This window comes from Polypterus senegalus, chromosome 15, assembly GCF_016835505.1.
Source record: "Polypterus senegalus isolate Bchr_013 chromosome 15, ASM1683550v1, whole genome shotgun sequence".
Classification (NCBI taxonomy): Eukaryota; Metazoa; Chordata; class Cladistia; order Polypteriformes; family Polypteridae; genus Polypterus; species Polypterus senegalus.
The window spans coordinates 96,918,989-96,944,749 of record NC_053168.1 but is presented as its reverse complement, the minus strand read 5'-3'; the positions used below and the strand labels follow the sequence as shown (position 1 = coordinate 96,944,749).

The following is a 25,761-nucleotide window of genomic DNA, read 5'->3' as shown; positions in this document are numbered from 1 at the left end:
ACTAAGCATCACAATTAGTAGACAGTGTGCTGAAAAGGATAAGTTGGACTCAAAACCATAACATAGCTGGATCTGTTCCTGCAATTGTCTATGTGACCCTGAGCAAGTCGCTAAACATACCTGTGCCTTTTCTGTAAAGTATTTTCAGTTGTTTTTTCTTATGAAAAAGGTGCTTTTTAAAATGAAGGCTGTTTTTTTTTTTTTACTTTTGTAGTACAGTAGTGTATGCGAATATGAATCTATTAGCAGTAAAATCCCTTGGGTTGAAAAAAGTAGCTTTTGTAAACTTTGCTTGAAGGGTTGTATTTTGGGGCAGCCTGCAGAAATCACATTGTCTTTATAATATGCAAGAGACAGGGGGTGATTATTTCTGATGTCCACTATTTGTCATTTTTTAGTGCGATGAGAGTGATATGGGCAGCAAGAATTGCACAAGAAACACAGCTGAAGCCTTTCTGCCTTTTCATGTACAAGTGGTAACATTTTATTTTTCGACTCCTGCAGTTTCTTTTCTCCCTCACATACATTTTTTGGCTTTGCTTTTAACCTGCTTGTGGTCCTCCTAAATTTTTCAGTTGAGTACTAAATGAGAATGAAGTATTTTGTTAAGCTGGTTTGGGCTTCCTCCTCAAAACTGTTTCCTGCTTCTTTTCATATGAGTAATTTTCTGCAAACATGAAAAGAAGGAATTTGTAAGGGAAGCCTGGCATTCTGAATTGGCTGCCTCACTTGGCATGTCTAGTTACTGTACATTGTTTTTCACGTATTGTTTTAAAGTGCATTCCTAAATATGATTTGGCGCACCACTTTTGTGAAATAAGCATGCTATTAGTGAGGGCCTGTGTCAACTCAACATGTATCTGAAAAGGGAAAAATGTACAAATTTAAAAGAAAAAATTAAAACCTTTTCAAATTTTTTAAAATGAAAATAAGATTAACATTTACATGATGAATAATTTGTGTAAACTGGTGATCCTTGACTGATGGAAAAACATACTGTTTTTCTAGAATATGTCAAGATGGATAGATGGGTGTACAGCCAGGATATGGTGGGATGAGAAAGGTTTTAGGGTTAGAGTATATGTTTCATATGATGAATAATACAAGGAGATCCTTAAGGATTGTTAAATGATCAAAATCTGAAAATTGTCATCCTCAATATGAAATCACATTATGCTAGCTGTCTTTCTCTCACCTCTGTCTGATTTCTTTCTCACTTGCTCTGTCTAGTTTTCTCTCACTCGCTCACTCAAATGTGTCTCTTTCTGATCATCTTAATTGCTCAAGCTGTAAGTTTGCCTCTTAGCCACATGTGCTCTCACTGCCAGGTTGTGTCCATGTTTCTCTCGATGTCTCCCTCTTTCAATTGCTAGTGCATTACAGTTCATAAGGCTGATACATTAAATATGCAGTTTCACAATGTTCCCATTTGAAAACATGCCAATTAGTAAATCTTGTTGGTCTGATCTCATGTTAAAAAAATAAAAAGAAACATCTCTGTGAGTGGAGAGCTGTGATCAATGTAGCTGTCATGTTCACTAAATTGAATTTTAGCTGTCACCAGAGATAACCCATGCAATGGGTTTATTTTACACATTCGTGGTTTAATTTTCAGAATGACCTTCTGAATGGGAGCTTTCTGTTAGTGTTTTGAATTGAATTGAATTTTATTTTCCTTTTACCCTTTAAAGTGTGAGCTGAGCTGCTTCATTTGTTTTTCAGCAGGGCTGCTGCATAAAAGATGTGGTTCACATAAGGTTTTCATTTTCATGTACATGTAGACTGGAGAATGAAAGAACAAGAAATCATTTCACTATAAACGCTGTCTTATATTGCAAAAATCTACAGTTTCCAAAATATGTGAAGGTTCTCTCATTCAGGATTAACAACACTGTAGTTTATTCAAGATACCATAGAAGAAGGCTTTAAAAGCTGAAATGAATAGCCATATTATATATATATCCTGGACCAAAGTAAACCTCCTCTGAGGTATGCCTGGATTTATAATTATGTGGCCTAACGTGTAGGTTTTTATAACTGTACAAAATACGAAATATGTACTGTATATTTTGTATTAATTGCAGCCAGAAACATCTCAAATCATTTTTAAAATACAATACAAACTGGCAGAACAAAATGTACTAAAATGAATCACAATTGTGTAAATTCACTAATAGTACAATGATAGCAGCCAAATGTTTGAAATGCCTAAAACAGTACAATAAACTTAACAATGAAACTGTGAAATACTGTAGTCATACATTACATAGTACATATAATATGCATGGACATTGTTTATGTATTACATGCTATATGCATTGTAAAAGGCGCTATATAGCGCCCAACCCTGCACAGACTACGCAGAGTCTTCACCCGTGGGCGCACGCCTTCCCTGTGACCCACAGGCAATACACAGTCCCAAAGCACTTTAATCCCACACAACAACTCTTCCTGGCACCACCACTCCTCCTAGGCAACCTCGTCCTCTTCCTCACGATTCTGGCTCCTCAGTGGTGGAGGCTGGCTCGTTTTATACCCCACCCGGAAGTGTTCCAGGTGCTTGACCACCTGGTCCTAATTGCACCTCCGGGCGGGGCTGAAGATTCGTCCAGCCAGGCTCTTGAGTCTTGGCAGCGCTAGCGCCACCCCATCTCCCAACCAGGCTGTAGAGGACTCCATGTCCCATGGAGCCACGTGGGAGAGTGGGAAATAAACATTGGCCAGGGAGGCTGCCACCTAGTGTCCCGGGGGAGGTATTGAGCTGTCCATGGTGGCTCCCCTGGAACATATGCAGCAGGGGCGTCCCGACCGGGCATGGGACCAGGCTGTCCGTCACAGCATTTACAGAAAATATATGTACTTAAACTATACATGCATGACAGAATCAATAAGCACATTTTCAGCATCTTTTTCCTGTGTTCTCATTTCTGCATATCTAATGGAACGTGTAAAATGGCATTAGTGTATTTTATAAACAAATAGCCATTATTTTATATTGCCCATTCATAAAACACAGTGCATCTTTTTAAAATGTGTTTGTTTTGTTGTTGGTGAACAGGCAGGTTATAGTAGTTGTTCAAAATAACACAGTGGATCAGAAGTTGGAGCAAAAATAAAACCCTTCTGGTTTAGAGTTCAGCCACTGTAACAACAACAACAACATTTATTTATATAGCACATTTTCATACAAACAGTAGCTCAAAGTGCTTTACATATTAAAGAATAGAAAAATGAAAGACACAATTATAAAACAAAATAAATCAACATTAACATTGAATAAGAGTAAGGTCCAATGGCCAGGGGGGACAGAAAAAACAAAAAAAACTCCAGACGGCTGGAGAAAAAATAAAATCGGTAGGGATTCCAGACCATGAGACCGCCCAGTCCCCTCTGGGCATTCTACCTAACATAAATGAAACAGTCCTCTTTGGATTTAGGATTCTCACGGAAGGGCTTGATGATGATGATGGTCACGTAGACTTCTGCCTTTTAATCCATACATCATTGTTAGAGCATCATGAAGCTTTAAGTAGGTGGTGGTGGCGCAGGCCACCACCACAAAGAAACCGGAAAAAGAAACAGAAAGAGAGTAGGGGTCAGTACCGATTTTAGAGCCACCATGAATAGTTATTTTGAGGAGATTGAACATATAGAGTATCAGGATTAAGTTAAGTTATGATTAAAATGAAGTTATAAAAAGGCCATGTTAAAGTAATGTGTTTTCAGCAGTGTTTTAAAGTGCTCAACTGTATCAGCCTGGCGAATTCCTATTGGCAGGCTATTCCAAATTTTAGGTGCATAGCAGCAGAAGGCCGCCTCACCACTTCTTTTAAGTTTTGTTCTTGGAATTCTAAGGAGACACTCATTTGAGGATCTGAGGTTACGATTTGGAATATAAGGTGTCAGACATTCCGATATATAAGATGGGGCGAGATTATTTAAGGCTTTATAAACCATAAGCAGAATTTTAAAGTCAATTCTGAATGACACAGGTAACCAGTGTAGTGACATTAAAACTGGAGAAATGTGTTCGGATTTTCTTTTCCTAGTTAGGATTCTAGCAGCTGCATTTTGCACTAGTTGCAAACGATTTATATCTTTTTTGGGTAGTCCTGAGAGGAGTGCGTTACAGTAATCTAATCGACTGAAAACAAACGCGTGAACTAATTTCTCAGCATCTTTCAGTGATATAGGCGGTCTAACTTTACTTATGTTTCTTAAGTGAAAAAATGCTGTCCTAATGATCTGATTAATATGTGATTTAAAATTCAGATTACAGTCAACAATCACCCCTAAGCTTTTTACCACACTTTCTTGATGCTATAATCATTAATGTTTGCATTAAAAAGATAATAATTCCATAAACTATATATTTTTTTTGCCATGCCCTAGTTCTTTGTTTTGTTTTATGATAAAAGAGAAAACATAATAGAAAATCCACTATATACAAATGCACATGAAAGTCTACACACCTTTACTGAAATTTCAGGATTTTTTGATGTAAAGGATGAAATCAAAACAAATAATTTTAAATCTTTAATTGGATTTTAAAAGTAAAAGATGCTAGTGGATAGCAAATGGGTGGCTTGAATGCATACATGGTAGCATATTCTTTTAGTAGTGATAATTTAAATAGAGAAAAGTAAAGTGAAAAGTTACTGTGTGAACCTTTTCCCAGTGTCAAGTGAATGTTGAGCTAGTCATGGCTGCACTATTGTCAGAAGAATAATAACCTACAGGAGGCTTACAGTGACATTTCACTAAAGTTGGGAGCATGGACTGATAGCATATTGCTGCACCCACCACATGCAAAACCACCTGGATTCGGACCCGAGTGCAGCATTTCACTAAGAAAAGTATAAAATTACTACAAGAAGCTGGAATTTCCCCTTATTTTGCTTGAAAAGTATTCTTACAGCTGTGTAGTCCTTTGTGGCACTGTATCCATTCTGTGCAACAGTGCATCACAATTTACAGTCAGTTCAATAAGTTGTCTACAGATGCCTATCTTGAAACTGAACTGGTACACACATGTATGCTGGAGACCTATTTATTTATATAATGAGCAATCGCATAAAAGACAGGAAGCATGCTATTTGGCCAAAAGTTTGTGGAGACTTGGCCATCACACCTATATGAGCTTGTTTGACATCCTATTCCAAAGCTGGGAGATTAATGTGGAATTGCTCCCCTTCTGCGAGCATAAACATCCTCCCTCTTCTGGGAAGGCTTTGAATCGACCTTCTTTTCTCCATGGACTATCATATCATAAAAACATAAAGGAATTAAGAGATTGTTTTAGTTATAATTTCCTTTAGTTAATTGATAAAAAATATAATATAATTTTTTGTAGTATCTGAAAATATATATTTACTCCTCATGTTCATCAACTTATATACTTAAGATTATTGTGTTGGCAAAGGCAGAAAACTAAGTGGCTGATAAATTGTTGATAATGTCTGAAACTCATTTCAGGATACCTCAAAATAAGTTAATTTACATTTTACGATATGCACAATGCATTTTGAGATATTTCAAATTGATTATGTATGCATTTTAAGTTATCTGATAAACATTTAGAAATATCTCAAAATCACTTTCTGGACAATGTTCTATTCTTACAAAAGGACTACCTATCTATTTTAAGATATGTTAAAATAAAATGCAGTTTGTTTTGGACATTTTAAGACATTTCAAAATAGGCAAGAACACATACCAAGGTATCTGGAAACCATCCAAACATAAAACTGACATATCTTTAAAACAACTTCCACTGTTTCTGAAAATATCTTAAAAATGTATTTCATATATCTTAAAATATATTTTGACATATATTGGAAAAAAATGTTAAGATACCAGGAAATGAATTAAAAATATTTAACAAATGTATTTAAAGAATTTTAGATAGATCAAACACGTGTCTGTGGCTGTGCAAATATATCTAAAATGCAAGATATGTTGATTACATTTTAAGATGTTTTGAATTAACATACTAGACCAGGGGTTCTTAAACTTTTTAATCTGTGGACCCAAATCAGAAAATCAGTACCTCACTGGGATGCAATTTTGGTCAGTGAACTCACAAAGAGCATGTCAAGATGCCTATGTTTAGTACTCTGCATTTTTAGAAGTTTTACCAATCTGTGCAAAAGGTATTAACATTTTTAAAAGACAGGGAATCATATTTACTAAAAATGCTATACAGAATTTATCAGGTTAATGTATTCTGTAGTTCAACCTTACAAATTCCAAAATACGAAGTATGTTAAACACAGTTTTCTTTACTCTTTCTTTTCTGTCAAAACTCCAGAGCAGAATGGATGAACACTGAGACGCATCATCTTAAATATATCATAAATCCACATACCAGTGGCTGATATACTCTAAATTGCGGGGATCATGATATATATACTGTCAATGGAGGAAGCAAGCCTGCTGACCATGTGGCTCTATTGCGTATAACAGATATGTTGCTCATTTTTAGCCTATGAAGAAATTACTTTTGAAAAAAAGTGTTTATTTTAATTTACACTAAGTAATATTTTAGTATTAGCTTTTCTTTTAAAGACTTTTAAAGACCATAAATCTGTCTGATGATACAATAAGTGCAAAGGTAAATAGGACACGAAGAAGAAAGTGAAAGGATACCAGATTCTTAGCAGACTGTAAAATGTAACTGGCATGCTTATGATTCAAGGAAGAACCAGTGAAAGACATTCTGCCACATAAATAGCCAAATAGCGCTACATAAAGTCAGACCAGCTGAAACCATGGACTTCATCCTTTTTTATTCACAGAGGTTCATAGTTTTTGGTCCACAATTCCAGTATCTATGTTCAAGTGTCCTTTTGGGTTAATCAGTGACCCATTCATAAATAGTAAATCAGATATAAAATTAGCCTTATATAAGTTTAAAAAGTTGATTTTAAAGTATGTTCAGCTACATGTTTTGTATAGAAATATGCTGTACTAATAAATATTGTTAAAATCACAGTTGATGTCCTTATCATGCCTCATATACATTTTTAGCACTATTGTCATGGGTTTCAAAATATTTTACATTTTATTGCCTCTTTTTTTGGCTTGATAGCTGTTTTTCATTTATAGTACAATGGCTGCTTGCAAGGACCTCCGGGGCATACTGGCAGAGATGGGAATCCAGGTGTGAATGGCATTCCTGGCACTCCAGGCATTCCAGGAAGAGATGGCCTGAAAGGTGAAAAAGGAGAATGCATGAGGGAAAGTTTTGACGAACCATGGAAACCTAACTATAAGCAGTGTGCCTGGAGCTCACTGAATTATGGAATAGATCTCGGCAAGATTGCTGTAAGTATTGGCCAGGTTAAAAATTAAAAACAGTCTGGAAACAAAAGGTTTATTTTTAGGTACTGAAGGATTTATATTCCATCAAAGAATATGAGAATATGCAAAAGTGTAAAAAACTCCAATAATTAGTTTTGCAACTGTGCTCAAATTTAACAAAATACAATTTAAATAAAAATTATTGTTTTCTTTAGAAATTTTGTGATATTCTCCTGGTTATATATAATTCACTGAAAACCAAGATGACACAAGTTGCTGTTAGAAGTGTTCTATCATGAAAGTGTCGACAAAAGGCACTTTTAATTCCTAAGGTTCTTTTTCGTTGGTGGACATTTTAATTGTAGAAATGACTATATAATATTACTGAGCTTACTGACCTTAATTTGCATGCACATTTACCTCTGTAATTAATAAGGTCATGCTACATGCTGCTGAGACCAATTTTGTTCTCATTTTTCCACATCTGAATGGATTTAACACTGAAATTCTGAATAACTTAACAGTGGCAGGCTTCACATTACTGGGACCAATCCAGTTTACCAATACTGCAAGTGCTGAACCTCTCAATACTCAAACCAGGGCAACCTGAACACTCCTGGGAGTAGTCTTGTTCCCAGTTTTCCACCACTGCAGGGCTTCAACTTAAGTACAGTACCTTAAAAATGGCTGAGACCAATCTTGCTCACAGTTTCCCACACTTCAAGGGCCGAAACATTCCTACCAGGGACTGGCTACCCAGAAAGGATTATATTATATATCCTAACAAAGGACAGGAGCCTGCACCTGCTGAGATCAGAGACAATTTTCTATCTCTGAAAGGATTTAACCACAAGGAGCTCAGCTCATTAAATTACTGACCCTTTTAATACTTATGATGTGGTTTAAGGGGTTAGGGTCCTACAAAACCTGTATAATTATCTCAATTCCTTATCCTATTGAACTTCCAACCCTATGGTGATTGCCAGTGTCAGTAAACAACAAGACACTGCCCATAAAACAATACCAAACTTTATTTAAATCATTTGCTGAGAAACCAGGCTTATAAAATGCTAAAAATTAAAACAGAAGAAAGCATAAACCTTAATTATTCAGACCAAAGATCATACAGCATGCTTTTTTTTTTTTTAGCTTTTTAGCTGCTGCAAAACTCTTAGGCTAGTTAGAACATTTTTGTAGGTGCTTAACCTGACAAAAATGTTGAACTGTCCCTCTTGATATATCTCTCTCTCTTTTCTCTTCTTTGAATGTCTCTGAAAATGCTTTGAAATCCTTTCCTTTATAGAGTGCCTTGGTGCATAATCATGCAGGATTGAGCAAAAGTCAGATAACTAATAATTTTCAATGGTCTTGTTACTTGTCAGCAAAGCTACTTTTAGCTTAATATAAAAACATTTTGACTACAAAGTCACAAGCACTTATTTCACATCTTTGTACAAGCCTACAATATCTGGTTAGTTTATTTTAGCTTAAAACTTATAAAGTCTACTAATTATACAATCATAATATTTGCTTTTACATATGCATATCTTCCAATATTCTTCATTTTATTTGAATGCATTTCAATATCCTGTCCCTCTCTCTTTCTTGGAAAAACACATTGTAATCCTATCAATCATCATCATATGCTGGTATATCCAAAAAAAAAACACATAGATTAGATTAAATTAGATATCCATCCATCCATCCATCCTCTTCCGCTTATCCGAGGTCAGGTCGTGGGGGTAACAGCTTAAGCAGAGAAGCCCAGACTTCCCTCTCCCCGGCCACTTCTTCCAGCTCTTCCGGAGAATCCCAGGCGTTCCCAGGCCAGCTGGGAGACATAGTCCCTCCAGCGTGTCCTGGGTCTTCCCCGGGGCCTCCTCCCGGTTGGACGTGCCGGAACACCTCACCAGGGAGGCGTCCAGGAGGCATCCTGATCAGATGCCCGAGCCACCTCATCTGACTCCTCTCGATGCGGAGGAGCAGCGGCTCTACTCTGAGCCCCTCCCGGATGACTGAGCTCCTCACCCTATCCTTAAGGGAAAGCCCAGACACCCTGCGAAGGAAACTCATTTCAGCCGCTTGTATTCGCGATCTCGTTCTTTTGGTCACTACCCATAGCTCATGACCATAGGTGAGGGTAGGAACGTAGATCGACTGGTAAATTGAGAGCTTTGCCTTACGGCTCAGCTCTTTTTTCAACACGACAGACCGATGTAGAGCCCGCATCACTGTGGATGCCGCACCGATCCGCCTGTCAATCTCACGATCCATTCTTCCCTCACTCGTGAACAAGACCCCAAGATACTTAAACTCCTCCACTTGGGGCAGGATCTCCCCCCCAACCCTGAGAGGGCACTCCACCCTTTTCCGGCTGAGGACCATGGTCTCGGATTTGGAGGTGCTGATTCTCATCCCAGCCGCTTCACACTCAGCTGCGAACCGATCCAGAGAGAGCTGAAGGTCACGGCCTGATGAAGCAAACAGGACAACATCATCTGCAAAAAGCAGTGACCCAATCCTGAGTCCACCAAACCGGACCCCTTCAATACCCTGGTTGCGCCTAGAAATTCTGTCCATAAAAGTTATGAACAGAATCGGTGACAAAGGGCAGCCCTGGCGGAGTCCAACTCTCACTGGAAACGGGCTCGACTTACTGCCGGCAATGCGGACCAAGCTCTGACACCGGTTGTACAGGGACCGAACAGCTCTTATCAGGGGGTCCGGTACCCCATACTCCCGGAGCACCGCCCACAGGATTCCCAGAGGGTCGAACGCCTTTTCCAAGTCCACAAAGCACATGTAGTCTGGTTGGGCAAACTCCCATGCACCCTCCAGGATCCTGCTAAGGGTGTACAGCTGGTCCACTGTTCCGCGACCAGGACGAAAACCACACTGTTCCTCCTGAATCCGAGGTTCAACTATCTGACGGACCCTCCTCTCCAGAACCCCCGAATAGACTTTTCTAGGGAGGCTGAGGAGTGTGATCCCTCTATAGTTGGAACACACCCTCCGGCCCCCCTTTTTAAAGAGGGGGATCACCACCCCGGTCTGCCAATCCAGAGGCATTGTCCCCGATGTCCATGCGATGTTGCAAAGACATGTCAACCAAGACAGTCCTACAACATCCGGAGCCTTAAGGAACTCCGGGCGTATCTCATCCACCCCCGGGGCCCTGCCACCAAGGAGTTTTTTGACCACCTCGGTGACTTCAGTCCCATAGATGGGAGAGCCCACCTCAGAGTCCCCAGGCTCTGCTTCCTCATTGGAAGGCATGTTAGAGGGATTGAGGAGGTCTTCGAAGTACTCCCCCCAGGGCTCGCAAAATTTCAAAATCCCTGGTAGCCCTTCGGGCAGGCACTCTTCAGTTTTTGGTAGCCCAAAATAAATTTAAGTAGCCCGAATAAAAAAGATTATTTTTAATGTATAATATTGTAAAGGAAATAAAACATCAATCAAAAAATTGTTAAAACACAAATTACAACAACTGTATAAAAATTACAATCATCAACTCAAATATTTGGTTCTAATTGAACAGAAATTTCTATGAACTTGTAAGAACTGTGTAGAACATGAATCAGTCTGTGTCAGATTCTGAATCTGAAATTTCCACTGAAGTCACGGATGAGAAAATGCCACTCGACGTTGAGGGCATAGCATCTCCTCCATCAGCTTTCTCTTCCTGTGCATCGGCCTCCATTTCACTGCTCTTTGTTCTTGTTGGAGTTTTATGATCCAGGTGTCTTGAACCTTTTCCAGAAAACATCCAGAAACGAATTGACTTGTCAGGGCAAAAAGATTCAACTGTTTCCCCATTAATGGAGAGTTGCATGCAGTCATTCAGTGTTTCAGGGTGTAGAGAGGTACGATGTGTTGTCTTCACTCGGTTCATGCAAGAAAATCCTCTCACAGATGGCTGTTGATGGACTAAGTGTCAGCATTAATTTCACCAGCAACAAGATATGAGAGAGGTGTTCTGGATTCTCAGAGAGGAGATCTCTGTACAAGCAATCAACTACCTTGCTACCCCGGTGTTCTGCAAGCCACATTTTTAGATCCATCCATTCTTGTGGAATTTTCTCTTTCTCTTCCTCATCTAGCAAACTGGCAAAATGTGTGACAAGATAATCCACCTCTTCATTCCCATAATTTGCCAGCTCTTCTCTGGGGTATGGAAGAGTGGAAGGGTCAAAACTTTGAAACAAGAGAGAGGCTTTTCACGCAGATTTTTAAATCTATTGTCCATATACTTGACTGAGTTGTCAATAATCTTCTGAATCTCTGCACCAAAGGTGTCTTTGTCTGTACCCTCACCTCTTCTAGCAGGTCGCTGACTTTTTGTGAGCTGAGTTCCACAGTAGCAAATGCTACCATCCTCGTTCGCTGTGAACTTTGTGTCCAAGGTTTTCTGGTATTCTCCTGGTTTTGTTTTAGGCTGAGTAAGCGTGATGTGGTGCTCTCAACTAACTGATTTGTTCGTGTGATGTTTAGGTTATCATGCTGAAAATCAGTACAGCACTTGGATAAGATGGTACTGTAGTCCAACATGAAATGCAGGAAGCGAACAAATTTCTCAGTCTTCATCTCCTGCACCACCCCCTTAGCTTTGGCTGCATCCTCGGACTTGACATCACTTCCTCCTGCCATGTTCTCCATATGAACAACAGTGGGAGTGTAATTTTTTTTCACAGCCTTCAGACATCTCAGCCGGCTTGGAAGCCACCGTGTGCTCTTCAGGCCACTGAAATGTGCCAGTTTCTCATTTAGCAGTTCACTTATTTCTGTCAGTTCTCTTCGCTTCTTTGGGGAATAGTAGTACATCTTAAAGATGGTTTTCAGTGTACCTTCAAATTTCACCAGGTACTCACAGCCTTTCACGCTATCCAGCACGGCTAGCTCTAACTTGTGTGCCACACAGTGGATTGTTATGATGTGGGGTATCCTCTGTTTCAGTCTCCCAGCTACTCCTGTTTTCTCACCCATCATCACTGCAGCACCATCAAAATTTGCACACACTACTTTCTTTTCCATGTGTCTTCTCTGATACCCATGGTGTTCACTGCTTCATCAATAGCCTCTAAAATACCTGCAGCATTTGCACTCTTGACTGGCTGACATTTGATCATGTATGTGGATATGTCACCATTATCTCTCACATACCTGACATGAACCAACTCCTGTTCTATTATACCAGTGTCTGTACTGCCATCTGCAAGAATGGATAAGAACCTGCTTTCTTGAATTTCCTTTTCAATCTGGTCTCTTGAAATTTGTGCTATTGCTCCAATAAACTCTCTGCAAGCATGGTCATTGAGGTAAGTGGAACCAAGATCTAGGCCATTTGCTTTTTGAAGTTTGCAAAGACTGCTAAATTTTGCCAATGGTAGTTCACTCTTTGCAACATAGTACGCTGTTCTAAACAGCTTTTTCAAGACTTCTTGTTGTGCTTGGTTTATTTTTAGTATGGCTTTTGCAATTGGTGTTTGTTCTGGGAAAGATGCTGCAGACTGAGCACCAATGCATTTCTTGTGATGCAGAAATTTCTCATGGGTTTTGATAGGGTCTTTCCTAAAATTACTGGTCCCAGTAACAAAGGCGCTTGTCGAGTCAGAAATCGAGGGAAACTCACGACACACCCGGCAAAACATTATGTTATTTAGCTTGTCATATTCCAGCCACAGAAATTCTTTTGTCCATGAAACCAAAAAGCTGCGCTTTCTTTTTGCCTCATAGTCTAATTTGTCATAACTTTTCCGCTTTGTGGTAGGCTTTTCTTTGGTTGTCCCTTCTTCACCCTGACCTGTCTTCTTTGGCTCGGCAGAACTAAAATACCTGTGTAAATCCATCTATTTTTACACACGCACACACAACGGTCAGCGATTTTTTAAATTCTCTGCGCAATCAACCTCTATCACATGTTTAAAGCTTGCTGCGGGAGATTTCACTTCTCACTTTTGAATAGTAAACCAATGAGTGATAAGACGTATCAGAGGAATTGGTGCGCAATTAATCTGTCACTGACCAATCAGTACTGCCGCTTTCTATACACAGTTCGCGATCGCAAAGTGAAAGTAAAAACAAGCGCAATTCAAACGCGATTTCAATATTTCACATATTGACAGTGGCTTATCGATGCCCGTAAATGACATAATTACCCAGCTACATTTGCGAAAGAATGTAAAAGCATTGCCATATATTTTTCCTTCCTATGATAGCCCGACGGGCAGGGCTGAGATAGATTTTGGTAGCCCGACTGGAAGACACAATAGCCCCGGGACGTCAGGCTAGCGATTTTGCGAGCCCTGCCCCCCACCGACCCACAACGTCTCGAGTCGAGGTCAGCAGCGCACCATCCCCACCATATACAGTGTTGACACTGCACTGCTTCCAATTCCTGAGACGCCGGACGGTGGACCAGAATCTCCTCAAAGCCGTCTGAAAGTCGTTCTCCATGGCCTCTCCAAACTCCTCCAATTCCCGAGTTTTTGCCTCAGCAACAACCGAAGCCGCATTCCGCTTGGCCTGCCGGTACCTATCAGCTGCCTCCAGAGACCCACAGGACTAAAACGTCCTATAGGACTCCTTCTTCAGCTTGACGGCATCCCTCACCACCAGTGTCCACCAACGGGTTTGGGGATTGCCGCCGCGACAGGCACCGACCACCTTACGGCCACAGCTCCGGTCAGCGGCCTCAACAATAGAGGCACGGAACATGGCCCATTCGGACTCAATGTCCCCCACCTCCCTAGGGACGTGGTCGAAATTCTGCCGAAGGTGGGAGTTGAAGCTACTTCTGACAGGGAACTCTGCCAGCCGTTCCCAGCAGACCCTCACAACACGTTTGGGCCTACCAGGTCTGACCGGCATCCGGTAAATTAGACAAAACTTTATTAATTCCAAATGAAATTCAAATGCATACAGCAGTAGAAACGTAAACACAAAGGATACAAACTCACAGGAAAAATAGAACAGCCAATCAATAAATAAATTTATATGTGCAGAAATGTTTAAATTAACTTGAAGATGTTGGGAGGAAGCACTGAATTGCCTAATAGCAAGATTCCCAGAGGCACTTCTTAGCTCACTGTGGTAGAATGAGCCTGTGGCAAAAAGTGCTCCAAGAGAGCCCCTTCTGGAAGAGATTGAGGCGATTTTTCATAATGACATCCAATTCTGCCACCATCCTCTTTTCCATAACAGCTTCCAGTGTGTCCATTGTGCCCTGTGATGGAGCAGACTTCCCTGATAAGTTTGTTCAGGCATTGTGCATCTTTTGAGGTCAAGCTGCTTCCCTTGGAGACTGCAGTGTAGAACAACACATTGGCTACCATGGACTGGTAGAACATTTCCAGCAGATTGCTGCATGCACGAAAAGACCTTAGTCTTTTTAAGAAGTAAGTCTGCCCTGATGCTTCTTGTACAGTACCACTGATCAGATCAGATTAGATCAATCCAGTTTGTTGTTTATGTACTTGTAGCTCTGGTACTTGTACCTCTGCCCCACTTCCATGTCATCCCCCTGGATGATGATTGGTCTCAAAGGCTCCTTGGCCCCCTGGATGTCCACCACCAGTTCTTTTGCCTTGTTAATGTTGAGCTGCAGGTGGTTCCTGCACCACAACACAAAGTACTCCATAACCTTTCTGTACTCTGACTCGTCTCCATTATTATGCAGCCAATGATTTTTGCATGTTAAACTCCTATTTAAATACAAACAATCATAAATAATGCTAGTTTTCTCTTATGGGATTTACAATACAGTCTTGTTTATTCAGTTTTATTAACCGAAAAGCTTTATCTTATCTGCATTATCATAATATTGCTGCTACACTGTTCTCCGCATATAGCAGTCATTTCTAGTATTCAATATACATTTGATCTAAACTGTAAAAGAGCAAAAAGCAGAAGCATTTTTTTTACTTCTGATCAGCAGGATAAGAGGCTCTGGCCAGGATAGAGGAAAAAATAAATATTTCCAAATATGAAAATATTACCAGATATTAAGATATTATCATAAACACATAGTCAATACAACCAAGGAATGCCAAAAAGAGGAAGACCAATGCTACAGAATGATCCAATCAGATCTCAGTTGCATTGGCAATGTTTGGATTAACCTAAGTAAGGTACATGGAATTACCTCACAAACTGATTGACCTTGAACTTTTTTGCATAGAAGAGTGGTACAGAATTTCAGAATGGATGTGCTCTGACTTGACAGAGACATATCCAAAGTAGTTAAAGGGTGTGCAAAGTGCTTTTATTACAAACAGTGTTCAACAACAATCAAGATATAAAAATGCAAGATATAATCCATCATAAAAACAGCGTTCTTGCTGGTGATTAGAATCAGTCAATAAATAATCCACAAACAAATTGAAATTATAGTTGCAACACAGTCTCACCATAAATGAATATCATAAGCCTCCTTTTTCTACATCTCCTAATGCTCACCCTTATACTGTGCTTAGCAGTAGGAGACTCCTTCCATCAAGTGTGGTTAGTCATTATGTCCCCATCTCTTTTCTCATCTGTACTGTCCCCTTGGTAGTGATCCTAACCTCTAAGTGCCACTGCTTCACACGGGGCATCTTCCCCAACCATCTAGCATCCTCTCCACTGCACCAGCTGCCACGATCCTGACTTTTTTTTCTGTAGATTTTGCTTCTGACTCTGTCTTTCTTATCACTTGAACTTCCTTATCACTCTTCTATAGGGTATATGAGCCTTAATTATGACTCCTAGAGTGCTAATGAGAAAACTAGCTGAACTGATGGAATCTGCACATGTATGCATGATCAGCCAATTTCCCTTACCAACACCCTGGAGTTGCTCGGCTTTGCTACTCTGCGCACCATCACCTTGAGCCTTAGCATACTGTTTCTAACTATAACCCCATGTCGCCTTAGTTTACAGTAACAGATTGTATCCTCCTATGTAATAATTTTATACACATTTGTTGTGTCACCTGTTAATCTTTATTTGCTTATACTGAGAAGATTATACTTTTGCATTGCTGAAAGAAGTCAAGATACTCTTCTCTCAACTTTCTCTAGCATTGTTATATCTTTTCTGTATTGCAGAGACCAAACTACACAGTACTCCAGATGATGCCTACTTGTGTATTGAATAGTCTAAGAATAATTTCCTTTCACCTGAACTTTATGCTGTCTGCTAAATAACCGAACAATTCTGTTAGACTTCTTAACATCCTTTGTACACTGTCTGGATTTAGACAGTGACAAATTCATTGTGACTCCAACATCCTTCCTAGGTACATTCAAGTTTCAAGATTTTTATTATTTAATATTTACACTATCTACAGTATGTGTAAAATGTCCCATCTATATCTTGTCATGCTTTAGTCACAGATTTGCACAGAAACAGAGGAGGTTGTAGAGACAAGAACTTTATTCACACTGCAAACAAGCATTTGTCACTTTTAAACGTTTAAACGTGCTCCTTGACAGGAGCAGAGAATGTCTGAGAGAGAGAGGGAGAGAGAGAGAAAAGCAAAGAAATTAATTCCAAAACTAACGTTCTGTACAGACTTTTAAGTATGCAGAGCACCGCGCGGGAAGCTTATCGTGCGACAGAGCTGCAAGTAGCCTAGCAAATAAGGTAAGGAGCAATGTGAAGGTAGTCTGTCAGTGTTTTCAGGGGTTTTTCCAGGAGCGTCTGTATCCTCTAGGGGTGCAAACAGCCCCCCCAGCTCACACCCGCTCCTTCAGCTTTATTCACATTTTCGTGAATCAAGCAACTCTCCAAACCAGGTTCAAACAGGCGTGACAAGACATCGGCATTAACATTTTCAGAACCAGGTCAATGCCTGACTGTAAAACTTTAAGGTTGCAAGCCCAAAAACCATCTCATGAGATGAGAGTCTGTATCTTTCTAACAGTATAACCATTGAAGTGGCGCATGATCAGTCACTAATGTGAAATTTCGACCCCATAAGTAATAACGAAGCGCTTCCACAGCCCATTTAATCGCCAAGCATTCTTTCTCAATAGTTGAATAATCGCATTTCCTAGGAAGTAATTTTCTACTTAAATATGTGATGGGGTGCTCTTCCCCATCAAAACCCTGGGACAGGACGGGACCTACACCAAATGCACTTGCGTCCGTCTGTAGAACAAAATCCTTAGAGGAGTCGGGATTCTGCAAAACTGAATAGGAAGACAAAGCAGTTTTCGAATCACAAAACGAACGTTCACAAATTTCTGTCCATAAAATAGGGTGGTTTTTCCTGCATCTAGTAAATTCTGAAAGAGGAGCAGCCTTATTTGCAAAGTCAGGGATAAATCTTCTCTAATAACCAGCAAGACCAAAAAAACCGCATACCTGTTTCTGCATTTTTGGACGGGGGTAAGCAAGCATCTCTTCCACTTTTCTAAACTGTGGCCGAAGTAAACCCCTGCCCATGGAATAACCCAAATAATGAGTCTCAGACATACCCAATTTACATTTCTTAGGGTTAGCTGTCAAGCCAGGCTGTCTCAAGCTTTCAAGGACAGCCTGAAGACATTTTAAATGCATATACCAATCATTGCTGAAAATCACAATATCATCGAGGTATGCCCTGGAATATTCAGAATGAGGACGCAAAATCTGATCCATCATACGCTGGAAAGTTAGAGGTGCCCCAAGAAGACCAAACAGGAGTCTCATAAATTCATAAAGTCTGTCAGGAGTTGCAAATGCTGTTTTCTCACAACTGCCAGCCTCAAGAGGGACCTGCCAGTAACCTTTCGTGAGATCTAGCGTGGAGATATAGGATGCCTGACCCACTTTTTCCAACAGCTCATCAACACAGGGCATTGGATAAGGATCAAATTTAGAGACCTTATTCAAGCATCTGAAATTGTTACAGAAGTGAACCGAACCGTCTTGCTTTGGGACTAATACGACCAGACTACACCAATCACTTTTACTTTCATGAATTACACCCAATGCCAGCATCTTCTTGACTTCCTCGCTCACAATATTGCGTTGTGCTTCCGGGATCCGAAATGGCTGCATCTGCACCTGAACACCGGGTTCAGTAGTGATTTTGTGTTCAGCAAGATTAGTCACGTCTGGCAAGTCCGAAAAAACATCACTGTTCCGTTCAATCAAAGATAACAATTCTGACTTTTGCGAGTCAGTCAAATCATCACCAATTTCAACTTCGGTCTGTAACACAGCAGTCAAGGAAGTGCAAACCCCCTGCGGGTCATGCCACTCCTTCAAGAGATTAACTTGTAAAATCTGGAATGGTTTGTGCTGGCCTGGTATTCTAACCTTGCAATTCACCAGTCCCATACGCTCCTCAATAATGGCAGGACCCTGCCATTTAACTAGGAATTTGTGCGGGTCAGATGGAATTAGTACCAAAACACGATCACCAGGTTTGAATACACTGAGCTTACAGCGCCTATCGTAAAAATGATTCTGAGTTTCCTGCTCATGTCGCTGATGCTCCACAGCGATAGAAAAAAGCTTAGAAATTCTATCTTGCAACGAAATGACCTGATCTGCAAAGCTCAGTCCATGTGCTGTTGTCTCGATTCCTATCCATTCTTTTCAAACAACATCCAGGAATGCCTCGCGGGTGCCTGCCAAATAACAACTCGAAAGGACTCAAGCCAGTGGACGCCTGCAGTGATTCCCGCACCGCGAACATAACAAAAGGCAGGACAGAGTCCCAAGATGTTGGATCATCATGATTGACTCGCCTGATCATCTGTTTTAAAGTCTTGTTAAATCGTTCAGTCAAACCATTCGTCTGTGGATGGTAAACAGTGGTACTCAATTTCTTAATAGCAAGGCTGTCACACAATTGTTTCATCGCGCAAGAAGTAAAAGGTGTGCCCTGATCAGTTAAAATTTCTCTAGGGATGCCAATATGAGTAAAAATCTCGCACAGAGCTTTGGCAACAGTGGAGGCATTGGCCTTTTTCTAAGCAGCTAATTCCGGATATTGTGTTGCATAGTCAACCAACACCAGCGTATATTGATACTAGTTTTTACTCTTAGGAAAAGGACCTACAATACCTAAACCCATCCATTGAAAGGGGACTTCTAGAATAGGCATAGGACAAAGGGGAGCCTGAGGAGGTTTATAAGCGGAGACGATCTGGCAATCAGGACGTAAAGTACAGAATCACTCAACATCTTTTCCCATATTTAGCCAATAAAATCATTTTGATAAACGATCTCTTGTCTTATCAGCCCCCAGGAGCCCTCCGAAGATGTGAGACTGGGCTAACTGCAGAACAATGTCCCTATGTACTTCAGGTACAACTAGTTGTTCAATAAATTCCCCCATTAAATGATCTGAAATCACTCTGAAAAGGCAGCCGTCTTTATCTAGAAAGTGCGGGGTTTTTAAGCCCCCGGATTCACGCTGTCGGTAATAAGAGTCACTCACTAGCAGAGCAAGCCTGTTTAAATGCATATTCTAATGAGCTATCAGCATGCTGCAAGCGCACAAAATCCGACTGCTTGCTAGTGCTCAGTTTGTGTTCGGAGGCATTTGCAAGTTGAGAAGTTGTAGATGGGCCAGCCAGCCACTCTGGGAAATTGGGGGTGTCTCCGTCCGTCTCGCTGGAGTGATCGGGTTCCATATCTAATCGGGGCTTGAGATCTTCACCGACTGCCACCAGTTCTTCTTCCTTCCCCCAGCTACCCCACTCCTGGTACCACTTGTCACACTTGAGTCACAGATTTGCACGGAAACAAAGGAGGTTGTAGAAACAAGAACTTTATTCAAACACTGCAAACAAACATTTGTCTCTTTTGAAAGTTTAAATGTGCTCCTTGACAGGAGCAGATAATGTCTGAGAGAGAGAGAGAAGAGCAAACAATCAATTCCAAAACTGACAGGTGCTGTACAGGCTTTTAGGTATGCGGAGTACCACCCGGAAGGCTTATTGCGCGACAGAGCTGCAAGTAGCCTAGCAAGTAAGGTAAGGAGCAATGTGAAGGTAGTCTGTCAACGTTTTCAGGGGTTTTCCAAGGAGCATCTGTATCCTCTAGGGGTGCGATCAGCCCCCCCGCTCACAATATGTATAATGTAAAGTTGACTCAATCATTTACTCAGTCACTCATCAACAAAAACACTTTTTCCCATTTAGCTGAAAAAGAGCTGAAATTTGGCTGGATTGTTACATCAAAGTCAGTAGGTATCCATTAAGGAAAGAACTTTCGATATGTCAGTATTCAGGGGTGACCCACAATATAAAAACTAAATTCCCCAAATTCTTGCTTATATTTCATCTGCTTTATCTGACTAAAATTCTCTCCAGCCTTGATCCTAGTCTTCACTATTCTAAAAATCATTTTCTTTCCCTCTTTTATCTCCAACACCTCCTACAAAGCTTGTGCCTTGACTCTTGCCACTGCCTTCTTATTTATCTGCCTATACGTTTCTCTCTCTTCCTACTTCCCTAATTGGTGCCATTTCTTCTTTGCTTTCTACTTAGCCTTTACGCATCCTGCACCTCTCTGTTTCACCACCATGTCTCTTTGTCCTCAGGAGGACTCCTTCCTGTCATCCTACCCAAACATCTTCACATACTCTTAATACAACATTGATATTCTTCTCCCACCATTCCTCCACACACTAAAATGACTGCATTTCATTTAAAACTTTCTCCCTAAACCTGTTTTTAAGCTCTCCCTCTTTTAATCTCCATGACTTTATCCATGTTATTGGTTGCTCTATACATGTATTCTTTATATACAAATCCATTTGAATGAGATTCTCACTAACAGTATTGACACCAAAGTCTAAATTATTTGACAATGCCCAGGTCCTAATTTTGACCTCACATTATGAGCTTTTTTAAGTTTGATGAGTTTCTGCACTTGCTTATTGTGAGACAAGCTTTTTAGCTCCTCTTTCTTAGGATCAGTGATCCTGATTTGGAGTTACTAAATATGCTGGCATGTTTTACAGATATAAGCCTCCAGGAAGCAAGCTTCAATTAATCCAAACATCAGGTGTGACTGACATTATAGTGGCCTCATATTAACAAGTTTTTGGTGACAAAATGAGAAGCAACTATAGTAGTTGTTTTTCAGCTACAGTCCCACTTGTATCTGCAACTTATTTACCTTGATCTTTGTTCTTCTATTACTCTTAAATTTTTACAGCCAATGTAATTGCCAAGCATGTTTCGGTCTTCACCCTATCTCTACTTTTTTCCTTCTCCTGCTTACTACACTTTGCAACTGTGTCCTCTAACACTGCTTTGCTCTTCATTTCTTTATAGTTGAAAGCCACTACCTCACATAACCTGTCTAAAAACCTGCCTCTTGTTGTAAAAAATGTTTGTATAAATAGTTTTACCATATCTTGTTCTTGTTGAGTGGTCTTGGATTAAGATGTAAGCCAACTTTATAACACCACATTTATCTAGCATTCTTTCCTGTTATATATTTATCTTTCAAGTTAGACTTTTGTTTGCATTTATTTGTTAGTTGTTGTTTGTTGCTCACTTGAAGTTAAAAAACAGTTTAAAAAAAAAAAAGCTCCAAAAAGGTACTTCACACAAGTGTAACAAAAATCCTTCAGCTACTAAGAAAGACTAATGTCAGCAGACTGTACACCAGCAAACCCAGTGATTTTGCTTAATCCACTCCATTTCTTTCAAAATTGTCTTTTAAAACTGTCCTTTGATGAAGATTTTGTCTCTAGTCATTTGTTTTTTTTTGCCCTTGTGGCCTAACAATCCAAAAAAGGTCACAATAAACTAATAACAAAAGCACATACATAAAGTGTGATGAAAAACTAATAAACACACAAAAGCACAGCAAGAAATATAAAAAAAATAATACTGTTTTAAACAAAAAGCATCATATATTATACAAGCAAAATAATATTAGCAATATTAAGAAGACCCTAAATGGCCAACATAATTAATATTGGAGAAGGAGTAATAGGTACATAAATGAAAACTGAGGAAGTGAAATATGACAATCACTGCTGACAGTGGAAGGCTTTATACCATAAAGAAAAATACAAGAAGAAAAAAATGAAAATTGTATTGTAAATTTTAAATTTGAAAAAGATTAATTAATACAATACAATGTGGACACATAGCAATACCATTAATACAAAAACTATAATATCCAGTAATATAAAAAAATAATAAATATAAGCAGTGGTGAGAAATATAAAGACCTATCTACTGCTTTTCATGGCTTTTAAGAAATGCCAGTTTATAAATGAAGGACAGTTTAGAACATTGAGCTTGCTTACACACTATTATCAATATATTTATTTTTTCCATTCTCAATTTTTTTTGTTCTTGTGTAGTTTTATACTGTAATTTCTGCATATATTGCTATGTAAGAACATCTGAAGGTATTGTAAAATTAAAAATTCTTCTTTTTTTCATTTCCTTATTATTCTTTTTTATTTAATCATTGTAATTTTCACTTTTCATTATATTTTTCATTTTTTTTTGTACAACTGAAATTTATCTAAAGTAAGCAGGTTAATCTTATTCTTTTTTTAATTATATGGTTGTTTTTAGGTTATAGTTCACTCCTTCCTCGTCTACGAGGCAATGAGTGAGTGAGCACACAGGTATCAGCATTATATACTGGCAGGGATTGATTTGCACTAGTGCTCTGTAATGACACTGCCCTGTTTGAGCTTTGGAATAACTGGCTTGTAATGTACCTGTATATAATATTGATACCTGTGTGCACACATAGTTCCAGTCTAAGGGGCGCTAAATAGCCATGCAGCAGCTGTCACCACCCAACCTGTACTACATAGTGAGGAGTGTAACATGCTTAATCCTTTAGTAAAGACATCATATACAGTGAACATATGCAAAACAACTAAATATTTTCATAATATTATAATTATGGCCAGCTAATGCACCCATCAAATAAAAGTACTACAATTATTTTTTGTTCTTAAACATATTTGGGGTGCAAATCTGGGTGGAGTACTGCCATATATATATATATATATATATATATATATATGTATGTGTGTGTGTGTATGTATGTATGTATGTATGTATATATATATATATATATATATATATATATATATATATATATATATATATATATATATATATAAACTGCTCAAAAAATTAAAGGAACACTTTGAAAACACATCAGATCTCAATGGGAAAAAGAAATCCTCCTGGATATCTATACTGATATAGACTGGGTAATGTGTTAGGAACGAAAGGATGCCACATCGTTTGATGGAAATGAAAATGATCAACCTACAGAGCCCTGAATTCAAAGACGCCCCAAAAATCAGAGTGAAAAAATTATGTGGCAGGCTAGTCCATTTTGCCAAAATTTAACTGCAGCAACTCAAAATTGTACGCAGCACTTTGCATGGCCCCTGTGTTCTTGTATACATGCCTGACAACATCGGTGCATGCTTCTAATGAGATGACAGATGGTGTTGTGGGGGATCTCCTCCCAGATCTGGACCAGGGCATCACTGAGCTCCTGGACAGTCTGAGGTGCAACCTGGTGGCATTGGATGGACCAAAACATAATGTCCCAGAGGTGTTCTATTGGATTTAGGTCAGGAAAGTGTGGTGGCCAGTCAATGGTATCAATTCCTTCATCCTCCAGGAACTGCCTGCATACTCTCACCACATGAGGCCAGGAATTGTTGTGCACCAGTAGCCACTGTACCAGCATAGGGTCTGACAATGGATCCAAGGATTTCATCCTGATACCTAATGGCAGCCAAGGTGCCTTTGTCAAGCCTGTAGCGGTCTGTGTGACCCTCCATGGATATGCCTCCCCAGACAATCATTAACCCACCACCAAACTGCTCATGCTGAATGATGTTACAGGCAGCATAATGTTCTCCATGGCTTCTCCAGACCCTTTCACTTCTGTCACGTGCTCAGGGTGAACCTGCTCTCATCTGTAAAAAGCACAGGGCACCCGTGGTGCATCTGCCAATTCTGGTATTCTATGGCGAATGCCAATCGAGCTGCATGCTGCTGGGCAGTGAGCTCAGGGCCCATTAGAGGACATGGGGCCCTTGGGTCACCCTCATGAAGTCTTTCTGGTTGTTTGGTCAGAGACATTCACACCAGTGGCCCGCTGGAAGTCATTTTGTAGGGCTCTGGCAGTGCTCATCCTGTTCCCCTTTGCCCAAAGGAGCAGATACTGGTCCTGCTGATGGGTTATGGACCTTCTATGGCCCTCTCCAGCTCTCCTAGAGTAATTGCTTGTCTCCTAGAATTTCCTCCATGCCCTTGAGACTGTGCAGGGAGACACAGCAAACCTTCTGGCAATGACACGTATTGATGTGCCATCCTGGAGAAGTTGGACTACCTGTGCAACCTCTGTAGGGTCCAGGTATCGCCTTGTGCTACCAGTAGTGACACTGACTGTAGCCAAATGCAAAACTAGTGAAGAAACAGTCAGAAAAGATGAGGAGGGAAAAATGTCAGTGGCCTCCACCTGTTAAACCATTCCTGTTTTGGGGGTCATCTCATTGTTGCCCCTCTAGTGCATCTGTTGTTAATTTCATTAACACCACAGCAGCTGAAACTGATTAACAACCCCTCTGCTAACTGACCAGATTAATATCCCATAAGTTTCATTGACTTTATGCTATACTCTGATTAAAAAGTGTTCCTTTAATTCTTTTGAGCAGTGTATATATATATATATATATATATATATATATATATATATATATATATATTTATTTATATTGTGAACTGGGACCCGGACGCAGGCAGACGGACAACATAGTTTCACCACACACCGTTTATTTTACAATATTTACAGTTTGTGCTCACGTGCACCCCCAGTGCCTCTCGCACTGTTCCCCCAAATGTCCAGGCCACACAAGTCCAATGCCTTTCTCCTGGCCGCCTCCCGTCCTCTTCCACCCGACATCCACTGCTGACTGGAGGGAGACGGCCCCTTATATGGGAACCCGGATGGGCTCCAGCTGCTTCCCGGCAATCAGTCCTAAACACACCCCAGTGTGGCGGAAGTGCCGGCTGCGCACCCGGAAGCCGTCCAGGTGTCACCTGTCGTCTTCCCCCCAGCTCTTCCTGGTGTGGCGGAAGTGCTGGGCTCCAGGGATATGCAGGCCTTGGGGCAGTGGCCATGGGTCCCTACAGGGCTGGGCTTCCAAGCCCTTTACCCAAGGCCCCCAACATAACCAGGACGGACGCCCCCTCGCGGTCTGGAGGAGGCACAAGAACCACACTATACTAATAAAAGGCAAAGCCCTCACTGACTGACTGACTGACTCACTCACTCACTCACTACTAATTCTCCAAGTTCCCGTGTAGGTAGAAGGCTGAAATTTGGCAGACTCATTCCTTACAGCTTCCTTACAAAAGTTGGACAGCTTTCATTTCGAAATTCTATGCGTAATAGTCATAACTGGAAGCTATTTTTCTCCATTTACTGTAATGGAGTTGAGCTCGAAAGCCGTGGTGGCGGAGTTTCGTG

General features: G+C 40.3%; 1 protein-coding gene across 3 annotated transcripts in view; it reads left to right on the top strand.

Annotated features, from left to right (window-relative positions):
* The window catches only part of LOC120516166 (collagen triple helix repeat-containing protein 1-like), a 44,559-nt gene that overhangs the window by 8,629 nt on the left and 10,169 nt on the right, over nucleotides 1-25,761 (top strand). Inside the window, exons 2-3 of one of the 3 annotated variants that reach the window (XM_039737643.1) lie at nucleotides 399-476; nucleotides 7,108-7,326. In XM_039737643.1, coding sequence (XP_039593577.1) covers nucleotides 399-476; nucleotides 7,108-7,326 — 297 coding nt within the window. The remainder of the gene's footprint in view (nucleotides 1-398; nucleotides 477-7,107; nucleotides 7,327-25,761) is intronic. The other 2 variants (XM_039737644.1, XM_039737645.1) reach the window with 2 other exon arrangements.